Source organism: Malus sylvestris, chromosome 15 (genome assembly GCF_916048215.2).
Source record: "Malus sylvestris chromosome 15, drMalSylv7.2, whole genome shotgun sequence".
NCBI lineage: Eukaryota > Viridiplantae > Streptophyta > Magnoliopsida > Rosales > Rosaceae > Malus > Malus sylvestris.
In genome coordinates, this window is record NC_062274.1 from 2,604,016 (window position 1) to 2,631,236 (window position 27,221).

The 27,221-nt window shown below is 38.4% G+C and overlaps 2 protein-coding genes and 1 long non-coding RNA gene across 4 annotated transcripts; 1 reads left to right on the plus strand and 2 right to left on the minus strand.

Moving 5' to 3' along the window:
* The first annotated feature begins 8,781 nt into the window (after nt 1-8,781).
* Nucleotides 8,782-10,555, plus strand: LOC126601355 (WRKY transcription factor WRKY76-like). The gene is made up of 4 exons (XM_050268056.1): nt 8,782-8,945; nt 9,294-9,593; nt 9,711-9,830; nt 10,021-10,555. Exons 1-4 carry the CDS (start codon nt 8,916-8,918, stop codon nt 10,429-10,431), a joined length of 861 nt encoding a protein of 286 aa, XP_050124013.1. The 5' UTR covers nt 8,782-8,915; the 3' UTR covers nt 10,432-10,555.
* Nucleotides 10,556-11,651: 1,096 nt separating this feature from the next.
* LOC126601350 (formin-like protein 18) lies at nt 11,652-20,859 on the minus strand. 2 transcript variants are annotated; one of them, XM_050268046.1, is made up of 18 exons: nt 20,314-20,859; nt 18,851-19,551; nt 18,331-18,552; nt 15,930-18,214; nt 15,715-15,844; nt 15,195-15,266; nt 14,815-14,913; nt 14,628-14,669; nt 14,196-14,276; nt 14,048-14,098; nt 13,877-13,958; nt 13,595-13,689; nt 13,325-13,396; nt 13,116-13,232; nt 12,784-12,852; nt 12,628-12,694; nt 11,988-12,363; nt 11,652-11,887 (listed from the first exon to the last, which is right to left on the minus strand). In XM_050268046.1, exons 1-17 carry the CDS (start codon nt 20,384-20,386, stop codon nt 12,170-12,172), a joined length of 4,452 nt encoding a protein of 1,483 aa, XP_050124003.1. In that variant the 5' UTR covers nt 20,387-20,859; the 3' UTR covers nt 11,652-11,887; nt 11,988-12,169. The 2 variants fall into 2 exon arrangements, with proteins under 2 accessions (XP_050124003.1, XP_050124004.1); XM_050268047.1 differs by lacking the exon at nt 20,314-20,859 and having other exon boundaries at nt 18,331-18,548; nt 18,851-18,998.
* A 2,829-nt stretch (nt 20,860-23,688) lies between these two features.
* On the minus strand, nt 23,689-24,822 carry LOC126601360 (uncharacterized). Its single transcript, XR_007615723.1, has 3 exons — nt 24,452-24,822; nt 24,070-24,342; nt 23,689-23,948 (listed from the first exon to the last, which is right to left on the minus strand). It is a non-coding gene; the product is annotated as an uncharacterized LOC126601360 (long non-coding RNA).
* Between the last annotated feature and the right edge of the window lie 2,399 nt (nt 24,823-27,221).

Here is a 27,221-nt window from a genome sequence, read left to right on the forward strand (position 1 = left end):
AAGATGGATCTTATATAGGAAGGTCTGTACAAGATTAACAGAGTAGGCGGCAAGAGTAATTACACCCTCGCCACCATGAAACAATAAAAAGATCGAAAAGTGGTGAAGCGCATACAATCTGAAAAAGTACCATATGTGACATCCCACTACATTAAAGCTCAAAGACTCAAGAAGCTCGACGGGCACCACCTCACAAGCCGAGGACTATCCAGTTGTTATGCAGTTCTTACCTTACAGCTAAGTTCTCGTTCATTTCACTCGTTTTTCAATAAGGAATTCAAAAGTAATCACAACTTGGCTCAGCTGCATGCTTACAACAACTAATCACTCCAACACTTCAAAAGAATACTGCGCCCTTCTTAGAGACTCATCGCAGGAATTGCGCCCCTTGAGGGACCAACCATGCTTTCCAGTGCAATAGGGTAAACTAATTGCTCTCCAGTGTGAGAGGGTAAACCAATTCCCTGACACCCATATGTGTCAGCTCTAAAAAACAAGAGGATAAACTTTACACACTGAATATCCAGACGTGGATGAGCCTGGATGCCCTAGTATAACTAGATGCACGATGGCTTGCACAAGGATTCCTAAAAGTAGCCACAATGGTCTTTTTCAAGGCTTAGCTAACTGAAAGATTTTGGGTCTCTTGGCCTAATCCGCAGGGAACCGGGCCTTAGAGACAGAGAGGGTACATTATGCAATACGCCCTACAGACGGTTGTCCTGGAACCCTGAAGCTGCTACCGAGTGCACTAAGGTAGCTTACGGTTTCAGGAAGATTGCATACAGCTTGCCATTCGAACAGTAAAACCGCGCTAGACTTATATAACTGCACATTCTTGTGAAATGTTAAACAAGCTAGCGTGCATATATGAAGTTTTATCCACAACCGACATGTTACGTAGTCGATAAGCTTCACCTCTGCCAAGCGCACAACAACCTACACCAAGTTCTAAAGTGTTATGATACTCACTACGCAACTTACGAAATTGGAAAAAGCCAAGGTTAATAGCCTAGTGGTTACGCAGACTTGTCTGCTTCTGTAAGTAAGGCATCCGACTGCTAACCCTATGGCTAACAACTTGGCAAAGTTCTACACCAACACCTACGACTGCATAGGCTACGCGACCTTGTCTGCTAATAAAAAAAGTAGCATGTCCGCCACTGGTCTATCAAGTCTAAAGGTTAGGGCATGAACAAAAGAATCGAAGATGAAGAAAAGCGAAAGAATCATGTTTATAAACAATTAGCAAAGGCCGAAGAAGTTCAAGCAAAACAAGAGCTACAAGGAAAAACAAATAAAATCCTAAAAGCTACCTAGAAGACTACAGCAGCTTGGACATCCCACATCTACTCGGTCGCCACACCTTCAGCAGCTGCGACGCTCTTAGCAGCGGCATCATCCGGCGCTTCTCCTCCAGCTGCCCCAACCTGGGCATTAACTTCTCCAACTACTTCACCAATGGAAGCCTCAAAAGTAAAAGCAAGCAAGTCTTATAAAGAAATAGATAAGGTCTCGAAACCTCAAGCCCATCATTCTCACCCTTCAGCTGCTCATTCTTCTTAAGCAGACCAACACGGACGCACTGCAGCTTATCTACTTCCTTATTTGAATTTTTGTTGATCTTCAGTACACCTTGAAGTTCCAACACTTAGGGTTCAAGCCTATCAACGACCTTGAAGTGGATCACTTGATTATAAGCAGCAATTGACTCTTCATCCTTTGCATAAGTAGTGAAACAAAGCTCAGAAACTGCAAACTCAAGATCTTGAATATAAGAGAAGTGGGGGCAGAAATATTAGACCCCTTCAAAGCAATAAGCTCATAATCCACCCTCTTGATCTCATCGGCTGAGGAATAAGCTTCAACTGCCATAGTCTTCGCCACCTCCTTGGCAGCCTTGCTATATATGCATCATAGCAAGCAGAGCAGTCCTTCTATATTAGGTCGTATGTTTCACAAAGGAACTTGGGCAAACCAAACGTCTATGTCTTCAAGCAGATCTAGTTTAAAAAACACACAGATCTCAGCAGCCTTCCCAGAAGCAGGTTTAGTGGATTTCTCACAGCTGCCCACGTGAGCAGTCTCTTCTTTCCAAGCAGATGAATCAGTCTCAGCAGCAAATGAAGTGGGCTTTGGTGCCACTTTAGCAGCAGAGTCCACCTTATCGCTATTCATAATAGCAAGCATCTCCAAAGATGAACCAGACTTAGCTCCCAACAGACATCTTGGTATAGACTTCGACACTGGGGGTATGACAGGACCTTTACGCTGAGCAATCATATCAGCAATCGTACTAGCCATTCTCGACATGGCAGGCGCCATAGGTTCAGATCTAGTAGCCTAATTTTTTTTCTTCCCATTGGAAGAAGTTATGTCAATCACAAGCGTCACGGCGGCAGGAAGCGCAGCGGAGGAAGTCTTCAATTTTTCTCGACCGGCATCTCTTGAACAGGCGAGGAAGATCTATTCTTTCCATCTTCATTCATAGTAGGCTCCACGACAGCGATTAGACGAGCCAATGCATTCACCTTGATCTTCTTTACCTCCTCTTTCGGGAGTATCCCACCTTTCTCTCGGCAAAAAGAACTAAGCAGCCAACGCCATTCACGATACTCAGCAGATGAGCTCAACCCAGCATTCTAGCCGGCATGAGGCATGCATGTCCAACATTCCAGCAACCCATGAGGCCCACTACCTCTTCATTTCTTTCATTCTCCAGCCTGGCCCGAGTAAGGTCCAAGAGCCCAAGGGACATAAGCCATGTGACTCACCTAGCACTGCGCCCCAGCACCACAATCCGCTGCCCCCGCCGCACAAGTTGCCCTTGGGTGTAGCCAAGCCTAATAGCCCAAGCAGTGGCCCCTGCCACGACGCCTCATCGGCCCATACCGAGCCGACTCCTGGCCCCTGCCAGCCGACGTGCTGCACCATCCCGACGGCTGCCCCGCAATAACACTATCCAACAAGAAGACAAGAAAAAATTAAATTTTTCTTACATTGGTGCGGCACGGAGAAAACAAAGAATCAACGAAAGACAGTCATTTGCACGGGCAAGATGTAGAAAATTGCTAGAAGAGGAGGAACAAATATCCTCTAAGCTCTCTCTCTCTTGTATGGTAGAATAAATCGCTCTCCAAAGTTGATTTAATAACCCACTTAAGGTGGACTTAAATAGGCTTGGAGAGAAATTTATTTCCCTTTCCTAGAAGAACCTAATTTCCTATTAAAGAGAGAATCTACACCAAAATAAGAAGCAATCCTACGTTTCATAAAGCAATATGATCTCTACACCTGCTGCATTTTCCTACGAGCATCCCAACAGGTGTGGGGGCATTTGTGGAGCAAAAAATAATCACAAGACGACACATGGATTTTTGGACAAAAGAGGACAAAAATACCCTTGAGGTACAACAAGATTCCTACGCGCGAGCAGCGGCCAATCATCCTTCAACCAAATCAAAAGTGCTCAAAATAGGTAACAAATTCAAAGGTATTTCATCCATCCTCATCCTATATTTTCAACAAGGTAATTATTTCATAACCTTCAAAACATTCCATAAATTACATAACCCCCAAAATATTTATTCCAAAAATATGTTGATTAACCAATTAATGGATTAATTACCTAATTAATCCATTAAATCACACATTAAACCATAAGTTACACCCTATCCCTATAAATAGGCTCCAATTTTCACCAAAAGATCATTCCAACACACTTGCAAAATTCCTAATACTCTCCAAACACTTTTCTCTATAAATTCTAACTTTGGCATCATAGGTTCTTCGGCCAAAGCCCCCCCCCCCATTCATCGTGGGCATGTGAGGCTCTTGACCTTGACCCTAAGGTGTTAATTGTTTTATAGGTGCAATTTTGTTCAAGATCAAGGAGAAAGAAATTTGCATCTACATATATTTTTCTTAAAGAATAAAGAAAAAATATTTTTTTTATAGCACAAAGATGTGATCTTCATACCATTACTCTTATTTATGTAAATAATTAAACAAATAACGTTGGCATATATAATGAGTATTCGAGCTTAATGGAAAGAGGATGATTTTGTTACTGCACACTCTTGCCCAATTATGAGTAATGTGTTGATTTACTCTATATGTATATTTCGATTTTTTTTTTGTTTATTTCTTCAATTCAAAAATTAAAATAAACAAATAATATTTATAAAAAAAATAACGTATGAAAATCATTTTTTTAAATGGAGCACTAAATTAGTAATAAAGTTAATTAGTGGCCGGGTGAATATATTACAAGAACGAATTATACACAGACATATAAGAGAAATTATATATTTTTTTCACTTGTATCATGACGTGTCATAAAATAAATAGAAGAATATGAAAAAAATATAATTTTTTACACTTATATTTTGACATATAAAATACCGTTAATATTTGATACTTTTAAGAAAATATCTCGAGATATATAGTAAAGGAAGAGTGAAGAGAGTCACGTGGTGGAGGGCTCTCCAGGTCTGCTGTCTTCTAAGGCCATCTCAAACCGAAGGGTCCAGAGGGCCAGAGGGCCGAAAATAACCCTAAAACCGTCTCCAACCGAAGGCTAGGCCAGAGGGCTCGGGAATCTGGGAGGGCCCCACAGGATCGGAGAGGGCTGGAGGGCTGGCTGGCTATTTTTTTTTTAATGTTTCTCATTTCTGTCGGTTATAACCGACATAAATAATATAATATATATAATATATATTATTTCTGTCGGTTATAACCGACAGAAATAACAATTTGAATTTAAACTTCCAACGGCTAGCGCCACTAGCCGTTGTAAACCCTTTTTTTTTTTTTATGAATTTAAACCTTGTTTTTTCTTTTTTTTTCTATAACTTCCTATAACTTCTATTTTACAAAATTTGTTTCCATTTTTTTAATTCTATTTTTTTCCTATAACTTATATTTTACAAAATTTGGTTTATATTTTTTTCATATAACTTCTATTTTACAAAATTTGTTTCATATTTTTTTTTAAATTCCATTTTTTTCCTATAACTTCTATTTCACAAAATTTGTTTCATATTTTTTTTAAATTACATTTTTTTCCTATAACTTCCTAAGCCATTATACAACATTAAATTAAATTAAGTAACATGAAACAACATTAAACAATATGAAACAACATTAAATAACATTAACCAACATAAAAATTATACAACACTAACCAACATGATTTTTAAATAAAATTAAGTTGTAGTTTTTAAATAATAAATTATGTTTGGCCTTATGGCCCTTTGGCCCTCGGTTGGAGACGGTTTTTTGTGACAGGGCTAAAACGAGCCCTCTGGCCCTCTGGCCCTCGGTTGGAGACGGAGGCAAATATGGCCCTGTACTGTTCATTAAAATATTAATATCTTGGAGAATCTTGGAGGGCCAGAGGGCTAAAACGAGCCCTCTGGCCAGCCATCGGTTGGAGATGGCCTAAAATGTGTCTCATTTGTGTCTTCTTACTAATATGTTAATATATGTCTTTTAACTTAACTTTGTGTACTTTATTTATTTAGGGATGTGATATTCACACACCTCTTTTTACTTGTCCCACACTTTTTTGGTTTTTGGCCGTCGGATCGGATGAATTGAAGAAGATCAATGGACAGAAATTAATAAGGAGTGTGTGAAAAGTAAAAAGAGATGTGTGGATATCACATCCCTTTATTTAATATTTAAATTTTAAAAAAAAATCGAAAATAATAAAAAAACTGTTAGGTTAAGGCCATCTCCAACCGAATGGTCCAAAGGGCCAGAGGGCCGAAAATAGCCCTAAAACCGTCTCCAACCGAGGGCTAGGCCAGAGGGCTCTGGAATCTGGGAGGGCCCCACGGGATCGGAGAGGGCTGGAGGGCTGGAGGGCTGGCTGCTTTCGGCCAGCCAGCCAGCCCCGGGCTGGCTATTTTTTTTTTTTAATGATTTCCTATTGCTGTCGGTTATAGCCGACAGCATTAAAGATATTCTTTTTTTTTAATAGTTCTACTATTAGTGTCGGTTATAACCGACACTAATAGTTTGAAATGTTTTTTAATATAACGGCTAGTAGCCGTTGTATTATTAGGCCTCTTTTTTTTTCTTTTTTTTTAATGAATTTAAACTTCTTTTTTTTTTTTAATGAATGTAAACTTCTTTTTTTCCCCTTTTTTTTTCCTTTTCATATGAATCAAATTTTGTTTCATATTTTTTTTCCTATAACTTTTATTTCACAAAATTTGTTTCATATTTTTTTTCAATTCTATTTTTTTCGTATAACTTCCTAGGCCATTTATACAACATTAAATTGTAGTTTTTAAATAATAAATTATGTTTGGCCCTATGACCCTTTGGCCCTCAGTTGGAGACGGTTTTTTGTGACAGGGCTAAAACGAGCCATTTGGCCCTCTGGCCCTCGGTTGGAGACGGAGACAAATATGGTCATGTACTGTTCATTAAAATATTAATATCTTGGAGAATCTTGGAGGGCTAGAGGGCTCAAACGAGCCCTCTGGTCAGCCTTCGGTTGGAGATGGCCTAACATGGTGAGCAAACCCAAATAGGATTCTTCACCTTCTTTTTTGGTTTGCTGCAAGAATCGCGAGGATCAGAAAGAACAAGTTTGAACTGCGATTGGTCCTGCCTATCTTCAACTTCTCCACTTCTTGCGTATCCAAATACAAACTCTAAGAACAGTGTTTCATTTTCATCTTTGTAGGTCAGTTTGCGAGAATCTCAATTCTGAAGAAATAAGAACTAATCAAACTTTAGAGTGTGGAAGTCCGACCGGTTATTCGCATCATCTTCTTCCCACAGATCAAATTACTCTAGAAATAGAGTTTGATTCTCGTTCTCTCTTCTTCTGATCCCAATACCCTAGCTAGAAAACCTTCACTGCATATTCTCCACTCATTTTACTCTATTTTTTTGTGTGCATTATTTAAATTCAGTAAGATTAATTAACTAATGGATTGATGAGTTGCTGGAATAGAGGCACAAGGGACTACTCAACAGTGATTGGAGCAAAGGCTCACTTGCCTCAACTCCATCAATCCAAGTTTGAACTTTTACCCAAACGAAGTTGTTCTCGCACCCGGGTTTCTTCGGAGCAGAATCGTCATCGTGCACTATATCCCCCACAGTGACAGAGCTCGGATTACCGACCAGTAGAATAGTCAAAGCTGAAACAAAAAACCAACCCACAAAGCCCCTTTCTTTCTATCTCTTTCTTCCATGGCTACAATCTCTGCAAATATGTGATGCAGAGGAGGAAGAACCAAAAGGGTTGTTCCTTCTGATCGATTGTTGCAGCAAACCCAAAAAGAAGTGAAGAATCCTATTTGGGTTTGCTCATCTCGTTAACCCAACAGTTTTTTATTATTTTGGATTTTTTTTTAAATTTAAATGTTAAATAAATAAAGCTAACCGACGCAAGTTTTAAGTTTAGTTAAAGGACACGTGTCAACGTATTAGTAAGAAGGCATAAATGAGAGGCAAGTTTTAAGTTAAGTTAAAGAACACGTGTCGACGTATTAGTAAGAAGACATAAATGAGACATATTTTAGGGGACAGTAGACCTGGAGCCGTGGTGAAGAGGGTGGTACCGTACGTGGTGGGGAAGTTTAGTGCATGGACTGGTTCCTGGCCAGCTTCTCCTTTGCTGGTTAATTTGTCACTTTCGTCTGTATACGTTTAGACTTCAACGACCATTGACCGATGAATATATGAAAAAACAACGACTTTTGGGTTTCTCTGAGGTGGCTTGCTGCAACCTTACATTCTTAAATTGTTTACTAATTTGTGGGCTGTTACTATGTTCCCATTGCCACTTAGCAAATATTACTCTTCTTCCAATTCCATTTTTAATTACCACAATGAACTAGGGGATTAGATAAGACTCATTTAAAATGAATGAAAACTATTTTCCAAGATGTTTTATGCAGTGTTAAGTTGAAATATACAGTCAAGGACATTCATGAGCTTGACATGGGCCTTACAATCTACACCTTGAGATGGAAAAGCTCTTTGCCTTCTGCCATTAACATCAAAAAAAGAAACCATAGATGATTGGCTCTTGTTTCAAGCCTATTGCGAGGAAGACAACTTTGATGCCTACATGTTATATATATTTTTCTCTTTTAATTGGTAAAATACAACCAAAACTCCAAGGAAATTAAATTCCAAATATAACATCATCAATTCACCAAAATTTGGGTTCGTAACCTTTTCCTATAGGGGGTCTTTGTTCAGACCCCGCTATTTGAAGGTCTTGATTCCGTTGCTGCCAACTAGCTTTTAGTTTAGTCGTATTTTTCTTTCTAAAGTTCGAATCTTCATTTCTGTTGATAAAAAGATACGTTTTTAAAAGTCTTTGAAAAAGTTGTTAGAAGATGAATATATAAACAAAATACGCATTTAAGTAATAAAATCATTTTTATGGTAATTAGGTACTTACAACAACAATACGTTTACACCATGAAAGCAAATCTAAACAAGCCACGTTTCTTTTTCTGTCCTTGCTGCCCATCGCCAGCCAAAAAGAAATATTAGCAGCACTACTTACGTACAAGTCTCCAATGAATGACGTTGAATGTGCTGACGTTGCAGGTTACGTGTTTTATCAGAACGTCAGTCGTGATCATATCATACATCTTTTTTCAACACACGGATTTGATTTCAATATTATTCAATTTAAATTCTCCATGTATGTTCAGCCATGACGGCAATTAAAGCCATTAACATCTGCGTTGAATCAATTGTGAAATTTCCTTGAATTTCCTCTATATATAGAGAGGTTAAGGACCTCTGGTTTTATATACCTGTCTGCAGATAGCATATTGTTTTCCTCCCTAGCTAGCAGAGCAGTCTAGTTAATTATATCAGCAACCTGCAGGCTTTTGAATCTTTACATCAACTTATCTGTATTTATAAACATGGATGCTCGTACGTCTAACAAACAAAAGGTACTGAATTTGATTCTATATTGGTTCATTTCTGGGTAATAACCGAGCGAATAAAAACTTGAACCCCGGACATAGTGATTTTCACACATTTTTTTAGCTTCTAACACACTCTTCTTTGTTTAAAATCATCGAATTGAATAAATCAAGTAAAATTAACAACCAGAATTAAAGGGGTGTGTGAAAATCACGTATCTGTATATAGGCGTTTTTTTATTTTGTAAGCCTAAAAAGCATAATCTTACCTCATTTACCCACGGACTTTCATCCATGCTTCGCACGACTAGGGTTGATTAATTATGATAATTTGAATGATTTTGCCTTTGTATTATTGTTGATGATCATGATCAGGTTGCAGATAGTGTTCAAGAAGACTTACAACGTTTGAGGAATGAGAATGCAACCCTAAGATTCCTGCTTCAAGCTATGACCACCAGATGCTCTACACTTGAGCAGAAGCACCACCACCACCACCACCAAATGCATATCCAACAACAACCGTGTGATCATCAGCATATCATGACCACGAATATCAACAGTGCGATTACGAGCAAGAGACCGAGAACTGATGATCATTGCGATCCGTTTCCGGCATCCCACCATAAGACATCACAGTTCCTAGTAAAATCCGACTCTAAAGACAACAGCCTTGTAAGTCAAGTCCTCCCTTTATACATAATATTGAAATTAGATATAAACCTAAAAGCATTAGGGTTCATTTATTAATATTAATTGTGATTTTGTGAATTCAATTGGACTAAATTATAGATTGTGAAAGATGGATATCAATGGAGGAAATATGGACAGAAGGTCACCAAAGACAACCCTTCATCCCCTCGAGCTTATTTCAGGTGTTCCTTCGCTCCTCGATGCCCTGTCAAAAAGAAGGTACCAATAAATGAATCATTTTTCCAAAGAATTTAAGATTTTTATTGATTTATTTACCAATCATACACACACACACACACACACACACACTTCAGTGAACACAAGGCAATTACAAATGAATCCACGTACTAATGTTTTGTTCTTTAAGCTAAACTTGTTTATCCTGTGTTTTCCGCTGCGTCAATTTTAGGTACAGAGATCCATGGAGGATAAGTCCTTCCTCATGGTGACATACGAAGGAGAGCACAACCACGACACCATCAATGATTCACTACTATTTGGACAATTTTCATGTTCAGTAGCTGCAGCTGCTGATCTTAAGAATATTATTATGCCCATTAGTGTTCCTTCAAGTAGTATCGGGCCTAATAATGACGTGATTAATATAAGTCCCTCTCCGCCGGAGCCTGTAACCCTTGATCTTAATCTCTCGGGCTCGACTAATCAAGAAAATGGAGGATTAGGAAGCCCTCAAAGCATGAATTGCGACAGAAGAGTTGAGGATTACGTTGCTTCGTTAACCAAGGATCCCAATTTCACACAGGCTTTAGCTGCGGCAGTTGCACGCTCGATTACAGGACCTGCAGACAGACCAAATTAATAACCGATTAGGAACTTAATCCATGGATTAATGATGATTTATGTAATTATAGTCGTAGGCTATGGTACTTTCTCAAAAATGAGGAAATCAATGAGAATGAGATCGATCGTTCGTTTAAGTTTTACTTAACACTGTCATGTCCATTAACGAAAACCTAGTACTGTCAAGTGTCAAGTACAAGAGGAGGATTAAAGTTTTTGATGAACTAAGGCATAATTAAAGTTGGTCTCTCCTAATCATCTGATGACATGAGGAGCACGTAATAAGTTATTCTGACATGATTAAATTGATTCAGATAACTCTTTATATTCAATATTGAGGAATGATATGAAAAAAATTTATCGAACTTGAAAGTAGAAGATGAATTACACATTAAGAAAATTTACTATTTTCAACACAAAAATCTGATAAATAAGATTATAAATTAAAAAACTGTCAGCTCCCGAGACATAAAAGAACTCTGCCTGGCAAAAATTCCATAAACAAATTACTGTTTTTAAGGACTTTTCCACCTCCATTACACAAAATTATAATCAATTAGTCGTCACATTTTTCGGACTAGAATTCTCTTCCCTTCTCTTTTCATCATTTCCTCTCACATTCTCTTATTTTGTCTTTTTTCTTACCATAAAAAACTAATATAAAATATTGACGTGACTTAATCGTGACCATTCAAATAAAGGGGATGGAAGGGGAGAGAATCCTACTCCACATTTTTCTGCAATGAATTTGATTGGCCGTCCTTCCACTGTCAGCAGCTTTAAAGGTTTACATCTTTTAAGGTTTACAAGCAAATGACAACGTCATAAATAAGATTGTAAAAGGATTAGGGTGTTGATTATATCACATTATTAAAGAGGACAAGGATTGTCTGCCCTCCACTTCCGGTGCCCTTCCCGTGCCCTCTTGTTTGTGTGGTCACGGTTAAGTCACGTCAACATTTTATATTATTATTCATTTTTGTCTTATTATATCTATAAAAAACAATATAAAATGTTGACGTGGCTTAACCGTGACCACACAAAACAAAAAGGCACGGGAATGACACCGGAAGTGGAGGGCAGACAATCCTTGTTCTATTGATAATGGTTACCATGTCATTATCCATTTAGTTAAATAATGGTACGGGTGCCAACCTAAAGTTGTGGAGCACAAGCGCAATTGACTCGAGCATCAACGACCAACACCTACCTAAAAAAGCATAGCTCTGGTCGTTGTCCTTTTCTCAAATTTTTATTTATTATATTGCCTTTTTCTGTTCTCTTGTATCAAAGATTTACATCCCTACAACTAAAACAAAATATACATAAGAAATAATACAACTAAAATTAGTGACGGGAAAATCCGAAAAGGAAACCTAAAAGGCTAGCTACTGCGAATATTTATACAGCAAAATTCTTCAGTTGTATCGTACAAGTGGCTTGTCGAACCGGACTCCGTAAGGCCTCCAGCATCTCTGCTCCAGAAAACATTAAACCGTGTTAACAAAAACAATGAAATCACAAGAGACTGATCAGAAGTTCCTAAAACAAAATTAGAGGACGAAATGGGCTTACTACTTAAGGTGGATCTCTGCCTTCTGTATACCACCAGCTTTACTTTAAAATGATGAGGAAAACATTCTTCTGCACGTCACCAGAATCGGATGATCCTTTGAACAGATTTCATCCATGAGTGAAGAAATATATCCACTGGTGAACAGCTTTGGTTGCTGAAGGGAATATGGTGATATATATCACTATGACTTAATGTTGGCACTCTTAAACTGAGTCCGTATCAAGCGCTCGGACCCCTTTTTGGAAAGATTTCCAGCTTTCGTCTTCTCGTTTTCTGCCTCCTTGAGTGCTTTCTTCTTTTCAAATTCAAGCTGCTTACAGTTTTCCCCGTGTGCTCGGACAAACAACTTCACAAAGTTGAGCAGCGTAGATACAACTGCATGACAAATTTCAAAACTCAATTAGAAAATGCGATAATGCAGTTGAAGAGTAAATATTGTCAGAGAAATCACATTACTTCATTCTTAGCATCTAGTAAGAGGATCAATAAACAGTTTGCACGTTCCAAAGAATGCCCAACACTCAACGCAGAGGGTATAGACCAGGACTACTTCTGAATCATCAGAGAGTATTTATGGATGATAGAATTACTTATGATTCATAGAGAACCGGAAGCACAACAAAGTTGGAAAAAATGTACCTTGCTCAAATGGGCAACGAGCAGGATCTTCCCCAAAATAAAGAGCCAACGCATCCGCGTTTCTCCCCTGAAGACAACCGCATTGAAAGTAAGTTTAACAATGGTTTCTTAGATGTCACAAGCAAACCCAACAGTTTAAAAAAAGTTGATACATACCACACTAGAATAAAGTGATGCCAACGACCTCACTTCAGCTTCAGCATGACCGAGGAACTCCTTTAGTGTCTGAAATTTCTCAGTAGATAAAATAAATTAGCATCAAAATAGATTTACAAGAAACAGGTTGAAATCACAAGCAACAAATGACCTTAGTAAAACAACTTGAATGAGAGGCAGTTGATGAACTTCGCTATCAGTGGTCAAGTGTTTATTATCAAAACCTTTAGGGTATTCATTTATGATGGTTTATAAATTTTACATGTGAGCCAATTATGTCATCTAATTTAGTTTCTTCAAGCCAAATATGCCCAAAACTTTATGCATGTCACCTTGCAAAACGTTTCTGACACAGGACCATCATTTTCTGAGGCAGTCAACTCTTGCACAACCTTCTCTAGCCCTTTACTAATGGCTTGCATTTCCTCTGCCAAATATTTCAATTGTACCTACATCATAATTAAAATTTAGCTCAGTCACACCAAATGTATAAGTGTTCACTGTACCTACAAGAATTAGGATAAAAAAAGAGAGATTCTACCTTTGTTGAAGCCTCCAAACTTACAAGGTCTTTCGGAAAATCAAGGAGTTCTGGGAGCTTCTCCGCAAGCACCTGTAGTTTGTTGGAGATGAATAGAATTGTCAAAGTTCAAAATTCTACACTTACAGAACAACTGTATAAGAGTTTGGGACTTAATCAAATAAATGTTTTCTATATGCTTAAACTTCTCCAGCTCAAAATGCACAAAGGGAAGGAGAAGAAGTTCCACAAAAGATTAAAACAATGGACTAAGGGGCTTAAAGAAATCACCTTACAGAGGTAATGCATGAGAGTCATCTTGCTATTCCGGGCTCGTGTATCAGTGAGCTTAAGGAGACTATCCAATCGAAATCCGATAGCAGAACCTACAGGTATAATTAAAAAATAAAAAAAAACTAACTGCAAGCACAAAGAAAGAATACAAGATACTGGAGCTTCTAGTAAAAAGATTAAGAACAAAATAATCACCACAAAACAAGGAATGCAGTGTTCAAACAATATACATCAAGATGATGTATTAACACAAAATGGTAACCAACAAAATCCCCTCACCTCTTGCGGTCCCATGATTCAGGGCATTACCCAAAGAAAGAATGGTTTGCATGATCCTTTTCAGCTTTTCCGAACTTCTGATCTGATAAGCACATTAGTGGAAATAGATTAAGAGGTGAATATTGCAACCACAAATGAAAACATACGTACTAAAAAATGAAAAATGCTTGCCTCATCAGCCACTGAATTGATGGTGTTCAAATTCTTTCTGAGGTCGGAAACCTGACAAATTGCATCACCATAGACAAGTGAATAACACAAAGCACAACAGAAACAGAGAGCATTGGGAATAAAATGATTAGAAATACAGTCCCCTCACCTGGGTGTGGAATTGTATTTTAAATGAGAAAACTCTGAGCTTGGGCTCTACCCGTGGCACTTTCATTAATTCAAGGAAAAACTGTCATAAAGTGCACAAAGCAATTAATTAAAGCATAAAATGTAGAGAGAGACAATGGGGGATGGGTGAAGAAGAGTTAGGATGCTTATCAAAGTGATTTCTCCCAAACAGTTAAATACTAATACAAAACTAAGACTCTAAATAGAAAGAGCAGCTTAAGAGTTATGCAGTTGACACCAAAATATATTTTATTTCAGCTGAACGATAAGCAACAGCAAGCTATGCATATAATTAAAATGCACAGAGTTATAAATTATTAAGTCAGCACTTGCCTTGCTGTCAACAAAATGAATTCTCAATTGAAAAGAAAGTAGATGTAAGGGAAAGAGGGAAAACGTGAAATCCACTCACCTGTTCACATTTTCCCAAATTTTCCTTGTCTCCATTGTAACCCTGAGCATCAAAGCATGATTTGTTACTCAGAAAACAGAAGCCTTATATACTATTGTAAGCAATTTCAAGTAAAAAGTAACAAGGGCATATTTATAGAACCTCCCAGAGTGGCATGGAGTAGAAGATTACAACTAGATATAAGTACCTTGAGTAATTCCATCTCTTCTTTTGTTGGACAAAATTTTATGAGGTTCTCAACCTGATCAATATCTAATGCAGAATCGTCCAAGGCAAGCACTGAACTCTGAAAGATGTCGGTTGAAAAGGAACAAATTAGAAAAGCTACATTAAAGTAGGAACTTTTGTACTAAGACCATTGCACCCAACATCCAAAAATCAGAACAAAAGTTGATATCATGCATCTTTTCAGCAAAGAAACAGGCACTACTTAGTTGCTACTATGTGAAGTTTTGAATTGTAACATTAATCAGCATTTAACTCTCATCTATTTGTTTACAGAACCACAGACTCAACTCAACCTGTTGAGAATATACAAGAAAACGTGTGCATTTAGGTTTAGCTTACCGTCAAATCAGGCAAAGGGATTTTAACTTTAGTAAGCATTATTTCGCAATTATATGCCCGCCTTAGCTCAATCTGCAAGAACCAGTAAATTTCTCATTAGAACTGAGGTGGCAAAGGAAGACTATATTCAATTAATTCAATAAAACAAAATAAGGTACAATAGGCAACATGCTAGATAGATCCTCACTTCAAGCCAGTTAACTAGCAATAACATATTTACCAGATTTTTTCCAATATGCAAAAAAATGACAAAAAGGAGAGCTCCTGCGAGCAATAATAGACTTTATGACCAAGCACATTGCTATTGGTGCTGTACATACTATGAAGCTCCACTTTGCACATACTGCTGAATTAATAATTTGCTCCATAATATACAAGTTACATCAAAAGTGTCCTTGAGGGACCAGGTGAGGAACATTACTGATGTAAGCTAGGTCAGGGAAGCCCACCCTGTATTAACAGATCGACACAACTCTAGTTATCCACAAATGAAGTAAAACCAGTATGCAATGCAAATTACCAGCTGAACTTTTTCAGATTTAGGTCCCTTGGTACGACCACCAGATTTTCCTCCTGTATTCCCATGGTCCGAATTTGTAGTAGCCGCAGAAAAAAGACTCTCAAGTTCTTTCATGTCAAACTCTGGAGGCCTGGAGCAGAGTAAACAGATTCAGAATAGGGTGCAAACTGTACGAATTTATAAAAACTAATAAATTATTTACAGAAGTGGCATACTTGGTTGCTTCATCAGCTTTTTGTGCTTCAGCCCATAAGCTTCCGTGCATCGCTCTTGTTAATTTTAGCCAATGATATGGCTTCAGATTGGCCTTTTTGGGTTGAGGCTGATTTCTGGAACGTGGACTCATTAGGGCCCTTCCCTTCAGACTAAACGGAACCCCAGAAGGTGGTCCAGGAATTGAAGGAATATTACCATTACTATCAATGGAGTTGGATGTGGGGGAACCACCAGATTTTGATACACCATTAGGAAGAGGAGGAGGTGGAACAGGTGGCACGGGTGCAGCATTCTGGGATAAAGATTCCTTTGGTGCCAAAGCTGGAGGAGGGGGTGGTGGTGGTGCAGAAGGTGTTACATTCGAAGTTGAGGCAGGGCCTGGACGTAGAGGAGGTAGAGGAGGTGGAGGGGGACCATACAAGACTGCTGAAGAAGCAGTACCAGGGGGTGGAGGTGGAGGGGGAGGGGAAGCTGCAATGGAGGGGGCCTTGACTGTGGATGATGGTGGTCTTCCTGAAAAAGGAGGTGGAGGAGGGGGAGATGGGGTTGAAACTGAGTTCTTGACAGAGGATGACATTCCCTGGGAGGAAGGGGGAGGTGGAGTGGGAGTGGGGGGTGAGACTGAGTCCTTGAGAGAGGATGATGGTCCTGGAAAGGATGGAGGAGGAGGAGGAGCAAGGGGAGCTGAACTTGAGTTCTTGAGAGAGGATGATGGAGATTCCTCCAAGAAAGAACGGAGCAGAGGAAGAGGAGGGGGAGATGAAATTAGAATTTTGACAGGGAGAGATGGAGATGACCCTGAAAAAGATGGGGGTGGAGGAGGGGGAGGGGGAGCGGAAATTAAGTTCTTGACCAGGGAAGATGGAGATGCCCCTGAAAAATGAGGAGGTGCAGGGGGAGGAGGAATTGAAACTGAGCCCTTGCTATCAGAGGATGAAGATGTCACTAACTGATAACGAGGTCGAGGTCGAGGTCGAGGTGGAGGGTGGAGAGGAAAAGATGCTGACTGACCTCTACCCTGTAATGTACTTTTAGTGTGTTCGGTAAGCCAATACTCTGGGGAATTTGAAGTTTGTTGTGGAAGTTCTGGTGGCAGAGGAGAAGGTGGAGTAGCAACAGAAATCTTTTCTACAGTTGCATGCCCAGAAAATTGCAAGGAGGAAGGTGGTGGTGCGGGAAAAGACAACTTACCAGGCTGCAGAGGTTTAGGTAGAGAATCAGGAGCTGATGGGGCATGTGATACGGGAGATACAGTTTCAGGCTGTCGGATTTCTTCTTCCTTATGATCCTGCAACAGAGCTGTAATGCCGAGGGCTGAGGATGCACTTTGATATCTTGATATCGGCACAGGCGATCCTTGCAAGGAATTACAATATGAAACTGGTGCAGATAGGGAACCTTGACGTGCACGCTGAGATATGATTTTAGAATGGGTAGGGCGTAGGAGAGCAGCTTGTAGGTCTTGGGGTTCAATCTTTTTTCTGATTATACCGCTGTCTAGAGACGGTTGAATGTTGGAGATAGATAGTTTCCCAAGAGCCATATATGGTGGACTCTGGATACTATTTTCTGATGCCCTTGGTTCTGTTTTACGGCATTCGGGAAGTGATTCTACCAGCAAGTTCGCTGTCTCTGTAGCATGAGCAAAAGCAGTATCATGTTTCCCCTGAGCCACAGATACGGTACTCTTGATATCAGTTGCTGATGAGTTCATTTCTGATTTAATAATATTTTCTGTTGCCTTTGGTTCTGATTTAACTCTTCCAGGAAGTGATTCTACCAATAAGTTGCCTGCCTCTGTGGTATGAGCAGAAGCACCATCATGCTTCCCCTGAGCCACAGATGTGAGACTCCGGACATCATTTTCTATTGATTTAACTTCTGAACTAAGTGTTTCAGGAATTGATTCCAGCAAAAAGCTCCCTGTCTCTGTAGTATAACCAGAAGCACTATCATGTTTCCCCTGAGGCACGAATGTGAGACTCTTGATATCATTTTCTGATGACTTCACTTCTGATTTAAGTATTTCAGGAGTTGATTGCAGCAACAAGCTGCCTGTTTCTATGTTATGCAAAGAAGTACTATCCAGTTTACGAAGAGCACCTGACGAGGCAATCTTCTGGAGTACATGTGTTACATCTGACTTTGGATCTAGCCAATCCACGCTGCTAAACATCTCCTGAACCTTTGCAAAAGCTTCCGCAGGAAGGCCATCTTTCTCCTCCATACCAGGCAAATCAATATCCATAAGAGAAGAAGCAGCATCCATCTCCGAGAAAAGAACCTTCATCCAGATAAAATTATTAACAGTTGTGTTAATGATTTAATTTGTTCCTGAACATGAAGTTGAAATTTCACTAAACAAAAAGATAAAGGAGAACGCAAAGGGTAGATGAGTACCTCTGCTCTGAAATCCTTGGGAAATTGATCCTTAACATTCCATAAGATGTCTATGTCCTCACGATTAAGCATCAAAATATTGGACCTTATAAAGGCCGTATTGAACATGATCCGAAACATCATCTCTTCGCGTTCCAGATCGCTATCCAGACTAATACACTCTAGAACCACATCACCTTGGATATGGCAATGTATATCAATTTTAACTAGTTCACAATCTGCCTGCACCAAGAAGTTAAGAATTAAAATGAAGTTCAAGGCAAAGCATCAACATATAGATAAATGAAACCATGATTTGCAAATATCCTACTTAAGCTAATAGCACACGAGAACAGACTTCCAGCAACTTCCAATAGTACAATTAAGAACTTAAGAGTACAATTGTGGGAAGAGTAAACAATCCAAGTACGCGAGAATAAATTACCAACAAAAAACTCTTTCTTGTTCAGGAAGAGAAAACTACAATCTACAATTACCAAAGGAAAAAACATATAAATGAGAGTAAAATGACTTAAACCACCTGCTTGTAATGTCGTACTAGTTTGCTCCTTTTTGGTGTTGAGAACAAAACTTTAGGAGTTCGATCAGCAGCCATAAAAGGGTCCTGCCCATATATTCTAAATATTGGACGGCAACCTCCCTCTCTGTCCATATTCGGAATGAATCTAATGATGATGCAGTCCAACGTAAGCGCCCTATCCAGTGGAGGCCATTCTGATCCCACATTTCTTCTTGTTATATACTGCAAATACCTCTGTTGCGAAGGCATTGGATTCAACGGTGACATTAACTGCAAAAGTTCCCTAGGTGCTTGCTTGTAAATCATGTCCAACGTCTTGTGCTCCTCAGTGTACTGTTTCCTGTAAATCAAGAGTGCAGCCAGCATGAATGCCAATACCAACCACCCACCTCGTTCACAATGCATCAAGAGCACATTCTGTTGCCCGAGTGAAAGCCAGCTTTCACTTGATCTCAGGCAGTGGTGGATCGCTTCCATTGTAAGAAGTGGGCAACCTTCATAGTGGCGAGGATAGTCCATTACTGTCATGTCATGCTCAGACAATATGTTGGAAAGCAGGCTTTGGTGTTCTCCATCTCGAAAGTTAAAGACCATGAATGAAGCATCAGGAAACTGGTCACGCAGTTGACCTGCTATGCCTCCTATGTAGACTTTATATTCATCTTCTTCCATAACGTCAGTGGTAAAACAGCAATCAAAAACTACATGTGCAGAGAAACAATTACCAACATGTAAATACACATAGTTTAAATTCTTCTGCAGCGTAAGTGCATAACGACACACAGAACTCGAGAACAAGCCAGCAAATACAAAACAAATTGTTTCCTTCTGAAACAGTCATCAGCGTTCAATTGTTGAAGGATATACATATTAGCATGTATATACAGAGCATAAAAAATGGATAAATTCCACATTAGTGCCCACATTGTATTGAGCAAAATTTGTCTATCACCACACCAAAATAAAAAATTTCATAATTTGTGACTGAGTGGAAATGAAGTACTGACTTTAGATTCATTTCTTCTATCAACTTTAGAGCACAATAGTTAATTGCCAGTAAAAAAGTTTCTAGGCATACACGGGAACTTTAAACGTGTCCGGCGTGTGCCCACAAATCAACCCTGAACCCTACTATTCCCAGGACATATTAACGGAGCCTCCCCAAAGTTTGTATCGGTCAAATTAGTGCAGTTCCATTCATGCATACTCTGTCCAACTAATGCAGTTCACTTCATTCTTAGGAATCCCAAAAGACACAGTAAATATGCATCTCCAAATATAGACATCCTCAAATTGCAAACAATCAGCTCTTAGTTGAGATTCTAATATCAAAACACGAAAAAACGAACAAAAAGAAGGAAAAGTCCCAGTAACACCAACCACATTCAAGCCTTACGCAAATTTAACAAACATCATCTTCAATAAACCAAATTTGAAAGAAATTAAAGCCCAGAAAAGCATACCATAAACGCTCTCAGATATCTCCAAAAGCCCGTCCGGCGGCTTCCGGTAGAAGAACTTCCTAAACAACGCCATTGTTCCTCAAGATCCGAAAACACCCCACGAAAAACCAACACCCAAAACCCCTCCAATTCTACCCGCATTGCTCCGAAACGTAAAGCCCATCTCAGCTCGAATACCCATATCACGAAATCCCCAGAGGAATTAAATAACCAAGCCCCATGAGAGAGAGAGAGAGAGAGAGAGAGAGAGAGAGAGAGAGAGAGAGAGTGAATGTTGAGGAACCAGAAGGAATGGATTTTGCTGGGTTTCTACGGAAAGTGCTTCTGAGAGACTTAGCTTTCACATTCACACTTATTTGTTGTGTGTATCAGAGAGAGAGAGAGAGACTTAGCTTTCAATCAACAATGGGGTATCTTCTTCCTACGTTGTATCAGAAAAAATGTAGAGAGAGAAAGAGAGAAAGATGTGAGAGAGAGAAAGAAAGAGGGGGATCTGGGGTTTGTCTCTCTCTCTCTGTTTGCGTCTAACGGGTTTAGGAGAGAGAAAGGATGGAATTAGAAAAGAATGATGATTATGACATGTCTGTCTTTGAATTTTATTTCTTTTCTGTTTTTTTTCTTCTGACTTTTTAAATAATTATTTTACTTGCTTTGGTGGCACATCATCGCACGTGTGTTGTCATGAAGTAATAAAACTATGAAATGACGACGCAAGTCATATTGCTGGTCGCATGTTTGTAACAAACAACGGTCACACGTAGAGGGTAGTTTGGTCATTTTATAGGTGATTTAATTCATGCCTTAAAATTACATACTACTTTTAAATTCATACATTAACTAAAGTCGCGCACCCAACACTGCCTAACTTGTGAACTCCTACACAACACGTGAAATTAGCGCTCTCTCCCTCAACAAAACCCTAGCCGGTTACCTCTATCACTGACGGCCTTTACCTATGGTTGGGGGCCGGTGGCAGCTTCCCTCTTAACCTTTTCTCCCTTCCTCTTCCCCCCCCCCTCTTTCCTCCTCTTTCCCATCCCAACCTTCCCCCCTCGCCATACACTACTTTCTTTCCTTCGACACCACGTCAACTTCTTCTTTTCGGCCTTCACCTACCTCATCTCCCCTCCCTTGCTTCTCTCCCACCATTTTGTATGCAACATTCCTCGGATTTATGCCTTGGATCTAGGCCATGCCCTTTCAAGATTTTTTTTTTTTTTTTTTGTTTGGCGTTGGCTTTTCTTGGTGTGGGGTGAATTTGGGTTGCAGGTGGGTTGGATCCACCTTCGTCAACTCTTTTACGAGGTGGTATCACCTTCCTCGTCTAGTTCTGGTGGCTACATTGACGTGTGCATTCAAATCTAGCGGCTTGGCTTATTCTGCCAGCTCGGTTTGATATGGTGGCTAGGCTTGTGCAGCTCGGAGCTGGTGGCTCTGCTACCTGTTACAGCCAACCCTTTTGGTGCTCGATGTGTGGATGCCAGAACCTCACTCCGGCAAATTTGTAGGTAATCTTGGCATGTGTGCCTCGTCCCTGTGATAAGCAGACCAACGGATCCCTTCTCGGATTAGTGTAGTTGTTTTCACTCATCTTATGTGCACTGTGGTGGTGCTGTTGTTTTGGCTAGATTGGTCTTTGCCTTTGTGCGATGCATTTTGTAGTCTCGTCTGTCAACGGTGACTTGATGTGGTCTCGCTCTACCGCGATGACTTTATGTGGCCTCATTATTCAACGATGACCATTGTAGCTTTTGGTATTGCTTTGTTGTGACTAGTGGCGGATCTAGGATTCTCACATTGGGTGGTCCTCTCCAAAAAAAGAAATAAACGATAAACTTACAAAAACTAAATAATAGTATTTTTCATTCATAAATCATGGTAAAAACAAAGCTAGGTCATCATGAATAAAATCCCTTCTTCTAATTTGTAAATACTTGTCACTTAGTACTACGGTCTAGTGGCATTCTTCTTCACTTGTAAGTGAGAGGTTTTAGGTTTAATTCTCGCCAAAGGCGAATTTGAATCACATTATTGCTATTCCATTATGAGGCTAAGTCCACCTCTTCCCTCTTAGTGTAGATAATATCAATTGTTAAAAAAAATATTGTAAATACTTTGATAACGTTTCACAATTTTACGAAAAAATTTAAAAAAAAATGATTTAGATGTAAGTTACAAAATACGGGATTTTTGGCACATAAAATAGGATTCATAATAAAAACTGCGCCTTTGACCATTTCACCCAATAGAGATTTAACCAAAAAAAAAACCAAATAGAGATTATAAAAATTAAAAATAAAATAATAAGAAATAGAATAGTAGATGAGAAAGTGCTTTTTAAAAGCAATATTTTAGTAGCAATGGTAGGCCCATGTAGCAGATAAAAGAAGAAAAAAAAAGAGTTTCAGCCTTCTTCCTCACGGGAAAGCTGCAACTCCTCTACCTCCTCCATGGATGCACTGCACCAGAATTTTGATTGTACCACGATCCATCCATAACTATGTCATTTAACAAAATAAATTTCCTAGGCAGAGCCCATATAGTCCTAGGCGTGAATATGTCCTCCCTATTGTAATATTTGGAGGGTTCCAGAAGGATCTTCATAGGCGTTTTTCTAGCATCCAGGTGGTCCTAGGACCACCTTGGTCCCTATATGGATCCACCCTTGGTTGTGACTATCGTTTATTGTGACAGATTTGTACTAGTGTCACTTCACTAGAAGAAAAAAGCTCATCTACCACGATGGATGCCCGTGGTAGATTGCAATCTACCACGGACAATGTGCCCGTTAGTAATCTGGATGTGATAAAAAGTCACAATTTCAACCACGAGCTATGGCCGTTGTCTAATATGATGCAACCACGGATTGTGCCCATGATAGATTGGAATCTAACACCACGTGCACTATAGCCATTGTGGATTCCAAATTGACCACAAACCATGCCCGTTATAAAACAATTCCCAAAAATAAAAAATAAAAAATATTCAATAAAAATTATATATAATATTTATATACAAATTGCATATTTACTACAATATAATGATTACATAAAAAACCACATATTCAAAATACAAATATTACAAGCTGTACACTAAAACTAACATCAAAACCAATGAGTTATACTAAGTGCCAAATAGGCCTCTAATAGCAAAGACATTGTTAATTGAAGACTACACATTTCTTTGAACACCTCCGAACAAAAGACTTGAGAGTGAAATACTGCCTCTAATGCTTGAGCTTCAAAAATTGATGCCTCTCTCTATCCATCTGTATAGACATAAGCCTATGGATGAAAATAGTAAATAGATAAACAAAACTTGAAGCTAAATTAACAAGTAAAAATTTAAATAGACGAATCTCTAATGGTCCACACATGACACCAAAAAATTAATCAATAAAAACTTGAACATTTATACAGAACTAATCTCAACAAGATTATGTAGTGCAAAACTAGCATTGCATTACAGAGAATGGATCAAATGTAGCCAAGAACTTAAATTACAATCATCAAATTTCTAAGATATTATTCCTATCCGCTCCACCTCTAAAGCTAGCATTTCTTCATTGCTTCGTTCCATCTCCCAATTGACCAAAGTCACTAGCTCATGATCAATTGCTTACACATTCAGGTTATCTAATGCACATAAACCAAACACAATATATAATTACCTGATTAAATTAAATTAAAAAAAAATGGAAGAATTGAAATTTATAAACATTAAAACAATAAAATAAAAAAGATGAAGCTTAATCACCCCAAGTGAAAAGCAACCCATTTGATGCAGCAGAGGCGGTGTGCTCGCGGTCGCAAGCAATGTCCAGCTACCGCCAATTAGCCCTCGCTGTGCACCCAAAAAGCTCCAGAGAATTGCTTCGGGATCCTCAACCATTGCTCCTTCCCATTCCGACCGGTCTGCTCAAACTTGCAATATCCCCACACGTAAATCGTCTTCTTCATCGGAATGCTCACCGGCCGGTTGCAACCCAGAAGCTCATCAATGTCAATTTCCATAAATTCCCTTCACATACTGAACCACAAAGTTGCAAGTCAACAAATCTGACAAAAAATTAACAAATCTTAATCCAATTGAAGGAGAAAGTTGGGAGCTTCACAAAATGGCTTCTCTGTTTGGTTACCTGGGAAATGGAGTAGTGGTGAATTGGGATTTTGTCGGCAGCCAAATAGAGAGAGAGAGAGAGAGAGAGAGAGAGAGAGAGACCTGAGGACTCAAAGTGGACGAGGAAGAAAACTGAAAAATGGTTGTCGTTGGTGAAATATTAAGAGAGAGAGAGATCTCCTGAGGACTCAAAGTGGACGAGGAAGAAAACTGAAAAATGGTTGTCGTTGGTGAAATGTTAAGAGAGAGAGAGAGAGGAGAGTGACAAAGGTCGGTTTAATTTCTCACGATTTGAGGAAGGGGAGTTTTGCAGTTAGCTGATGGGATGAGATAAACCAAAAAATGAAATTTGAATCTCCTTTATATTTTGAAAAGCGGACGGGAGTGTTGTGAAATTTTCAAATTTCAAAGATGTTTGAAATTTTGCAAAATTCTTGTTCAGCCTCCTCTAGATTTTTTAGTTAAGTGTGTGTGATTCCATCACATATTATGTCCATGATAGATAACAAAAAGATGATGTAGATGTTAATGATATTAACCACAAGCATTGTCCATGATGGTTTTAGTATATTTATAACATTCAATTTTGCGCGTAGTCATTTACTGTTATTTTACAACGAGCTAAGATTTGTCCGTGATAAAAACTTGTTATTACTACGTGCTTATTATGCCCGTGGTAAATTTGTACTTTTTATAACGAGCTCATAAAGTTCGTGGTAAAATTGTCGTGGTAGATGAACTATTATGTTGTGCTTGTGAGCTTGGCGATTGTGTGTTCGTGCTTATGGTAGTCTACTAGGGGTTTACTCTTATTTGTGTGTTTGCGCAAATTCACTCCAGATCAATTTATTAGTCATTGAAGCATTGTACCTAATGTCACTCTTGTATTTGTTTGTATTGATTAATGAAATACCACACACTATCATTTCTTTTCAACGAAAAAAAAAAAACACGTGAAATTGAGATTACAACAACGTTCAAAATCACGACGGCTTACAGCGATGGTGGTGCTAGAGGTCGAATTCGTGTTCTTGGGCTGGTTTGTCCGTAATACTATGATTTTCGTGATGCAATACTTTGTAATGCAAACCCCACTATCTAGATTGCAATGTTTCTAACTTAAATCGTTAAATATACAAGGAAAATTTGTTGAAATGGTGAAATTATAAATCTAGTTACTTAAATTTTTTAATATTTAATCGATATGTCGTAAGTATTTGATTATGATCAATACAAAAGTTAGACTTCGTATATTATTATTTTCAACGTCAGAATGCACTATGCCTCAAACTTTCGAATGACGTCATTGAGCTTAACAAACTAATATATAATGCCTTTATTTTATTTTGCTAATGGATGAATATCTTATATTCGTTAGTAAACAAAGTACTTATAATGTAGATATAATTTATATGGCACTATAGATGAGTATTATCAATTTGGATTGGTTTACTTTTTTAGTTCAAGTCACACAAATGTAAAGTAATGTAGCAATCTTCTCGTTTGAGATATTTCGTTATATCTTATTGACTCTCATTCCCATCTTGTAATGTTGTTTGATGATCAAAATCGTCTACTTTATAGATTACTTTTCATCTAAATGAACTAAATTCTAAATCGTTTGGTCATCTAATTGTTATCCAATAAATAGACGAATCATGCTTTCACTTAAACACTGAAGTTTTGACGATGTCAATTGAACAATTAAATGATTTTGCTTTGATTGATTTTTTGCATAGTGGAAAGGTTATACAAATAATGGACAATTCTGGTCATCAAGCAACATTGCAAGATGATTAATAGAGCCGAGAAGGTTTAAGTTAGAAAGTTGCTAGCATTCCCCCAAGATGAATGCCTAACGATAGAGATCATACATTCTAAATCTGCAGTTAACAAAAACTAAAGTATAAAATATAAATATTCATACAATTTGAAAACAAAGTATTTACATTAGCTTAATGTTCATATTGCATAGTTAATGAGGCATTTAAAAAAAAAGTCTGGTGACTTCGCTACGCTAGTCCATCATTTTAGGGTCCGGAATCAACCAAAAAGTCTACGTTGTTCCACACTGCCTGGACAAATGTGATGATACAACTTGTCATTTTGCTTCATTTTTTTAATTACTGTTTAAAGATGTTGGATTTTGTAATATTTGTCAACGTCAGTGACTTGTTACCGTTAAATCCAATCACCATAAAACAAAACTGAGTGACGCCATGGAAATTATTTAGTTAAGAGGAACTGTAATACTACAAAAATTTAACCTGAAGAATGAGAGGAAGCATACCAGATTGGTCAAACATAAACATTTTTCCAACTAATATTCATTGACCAACAAAAAAAGCACGGATTATATTTTTTAAACGGAACATAATTACGGATTTTCAATCATTTGGATGTCCACAATTCCGACCAAAATCCGTAAATTTGTACATGGATATAAGATAATTAAAATTAAGACAACTAATCAAATAATTGAGGAGCACTCTAATAGATTTTCATTATTTGGTTGGCCGTATGTCGTTATCACGACGAACATGTTGCACAAAACTTGGGGCGACAAAGCAATAGCTCAAAACCTAACAAGTAAACCAATTATTTGTATTTTTCAAGACTTTAATATGAAATGGAGACATTAAAGTAGCGGTGTTCAAAATTATTCGTGCAATGCTTTATGAATGGAGGTTCATGGTACTTGAATATCTTAGAATATATGGTGTTGAGTTTCTACCTATACGTTTCAAGTTTGAAACTTTCGCTTCCTCTCAATAATAATAATAAAATAA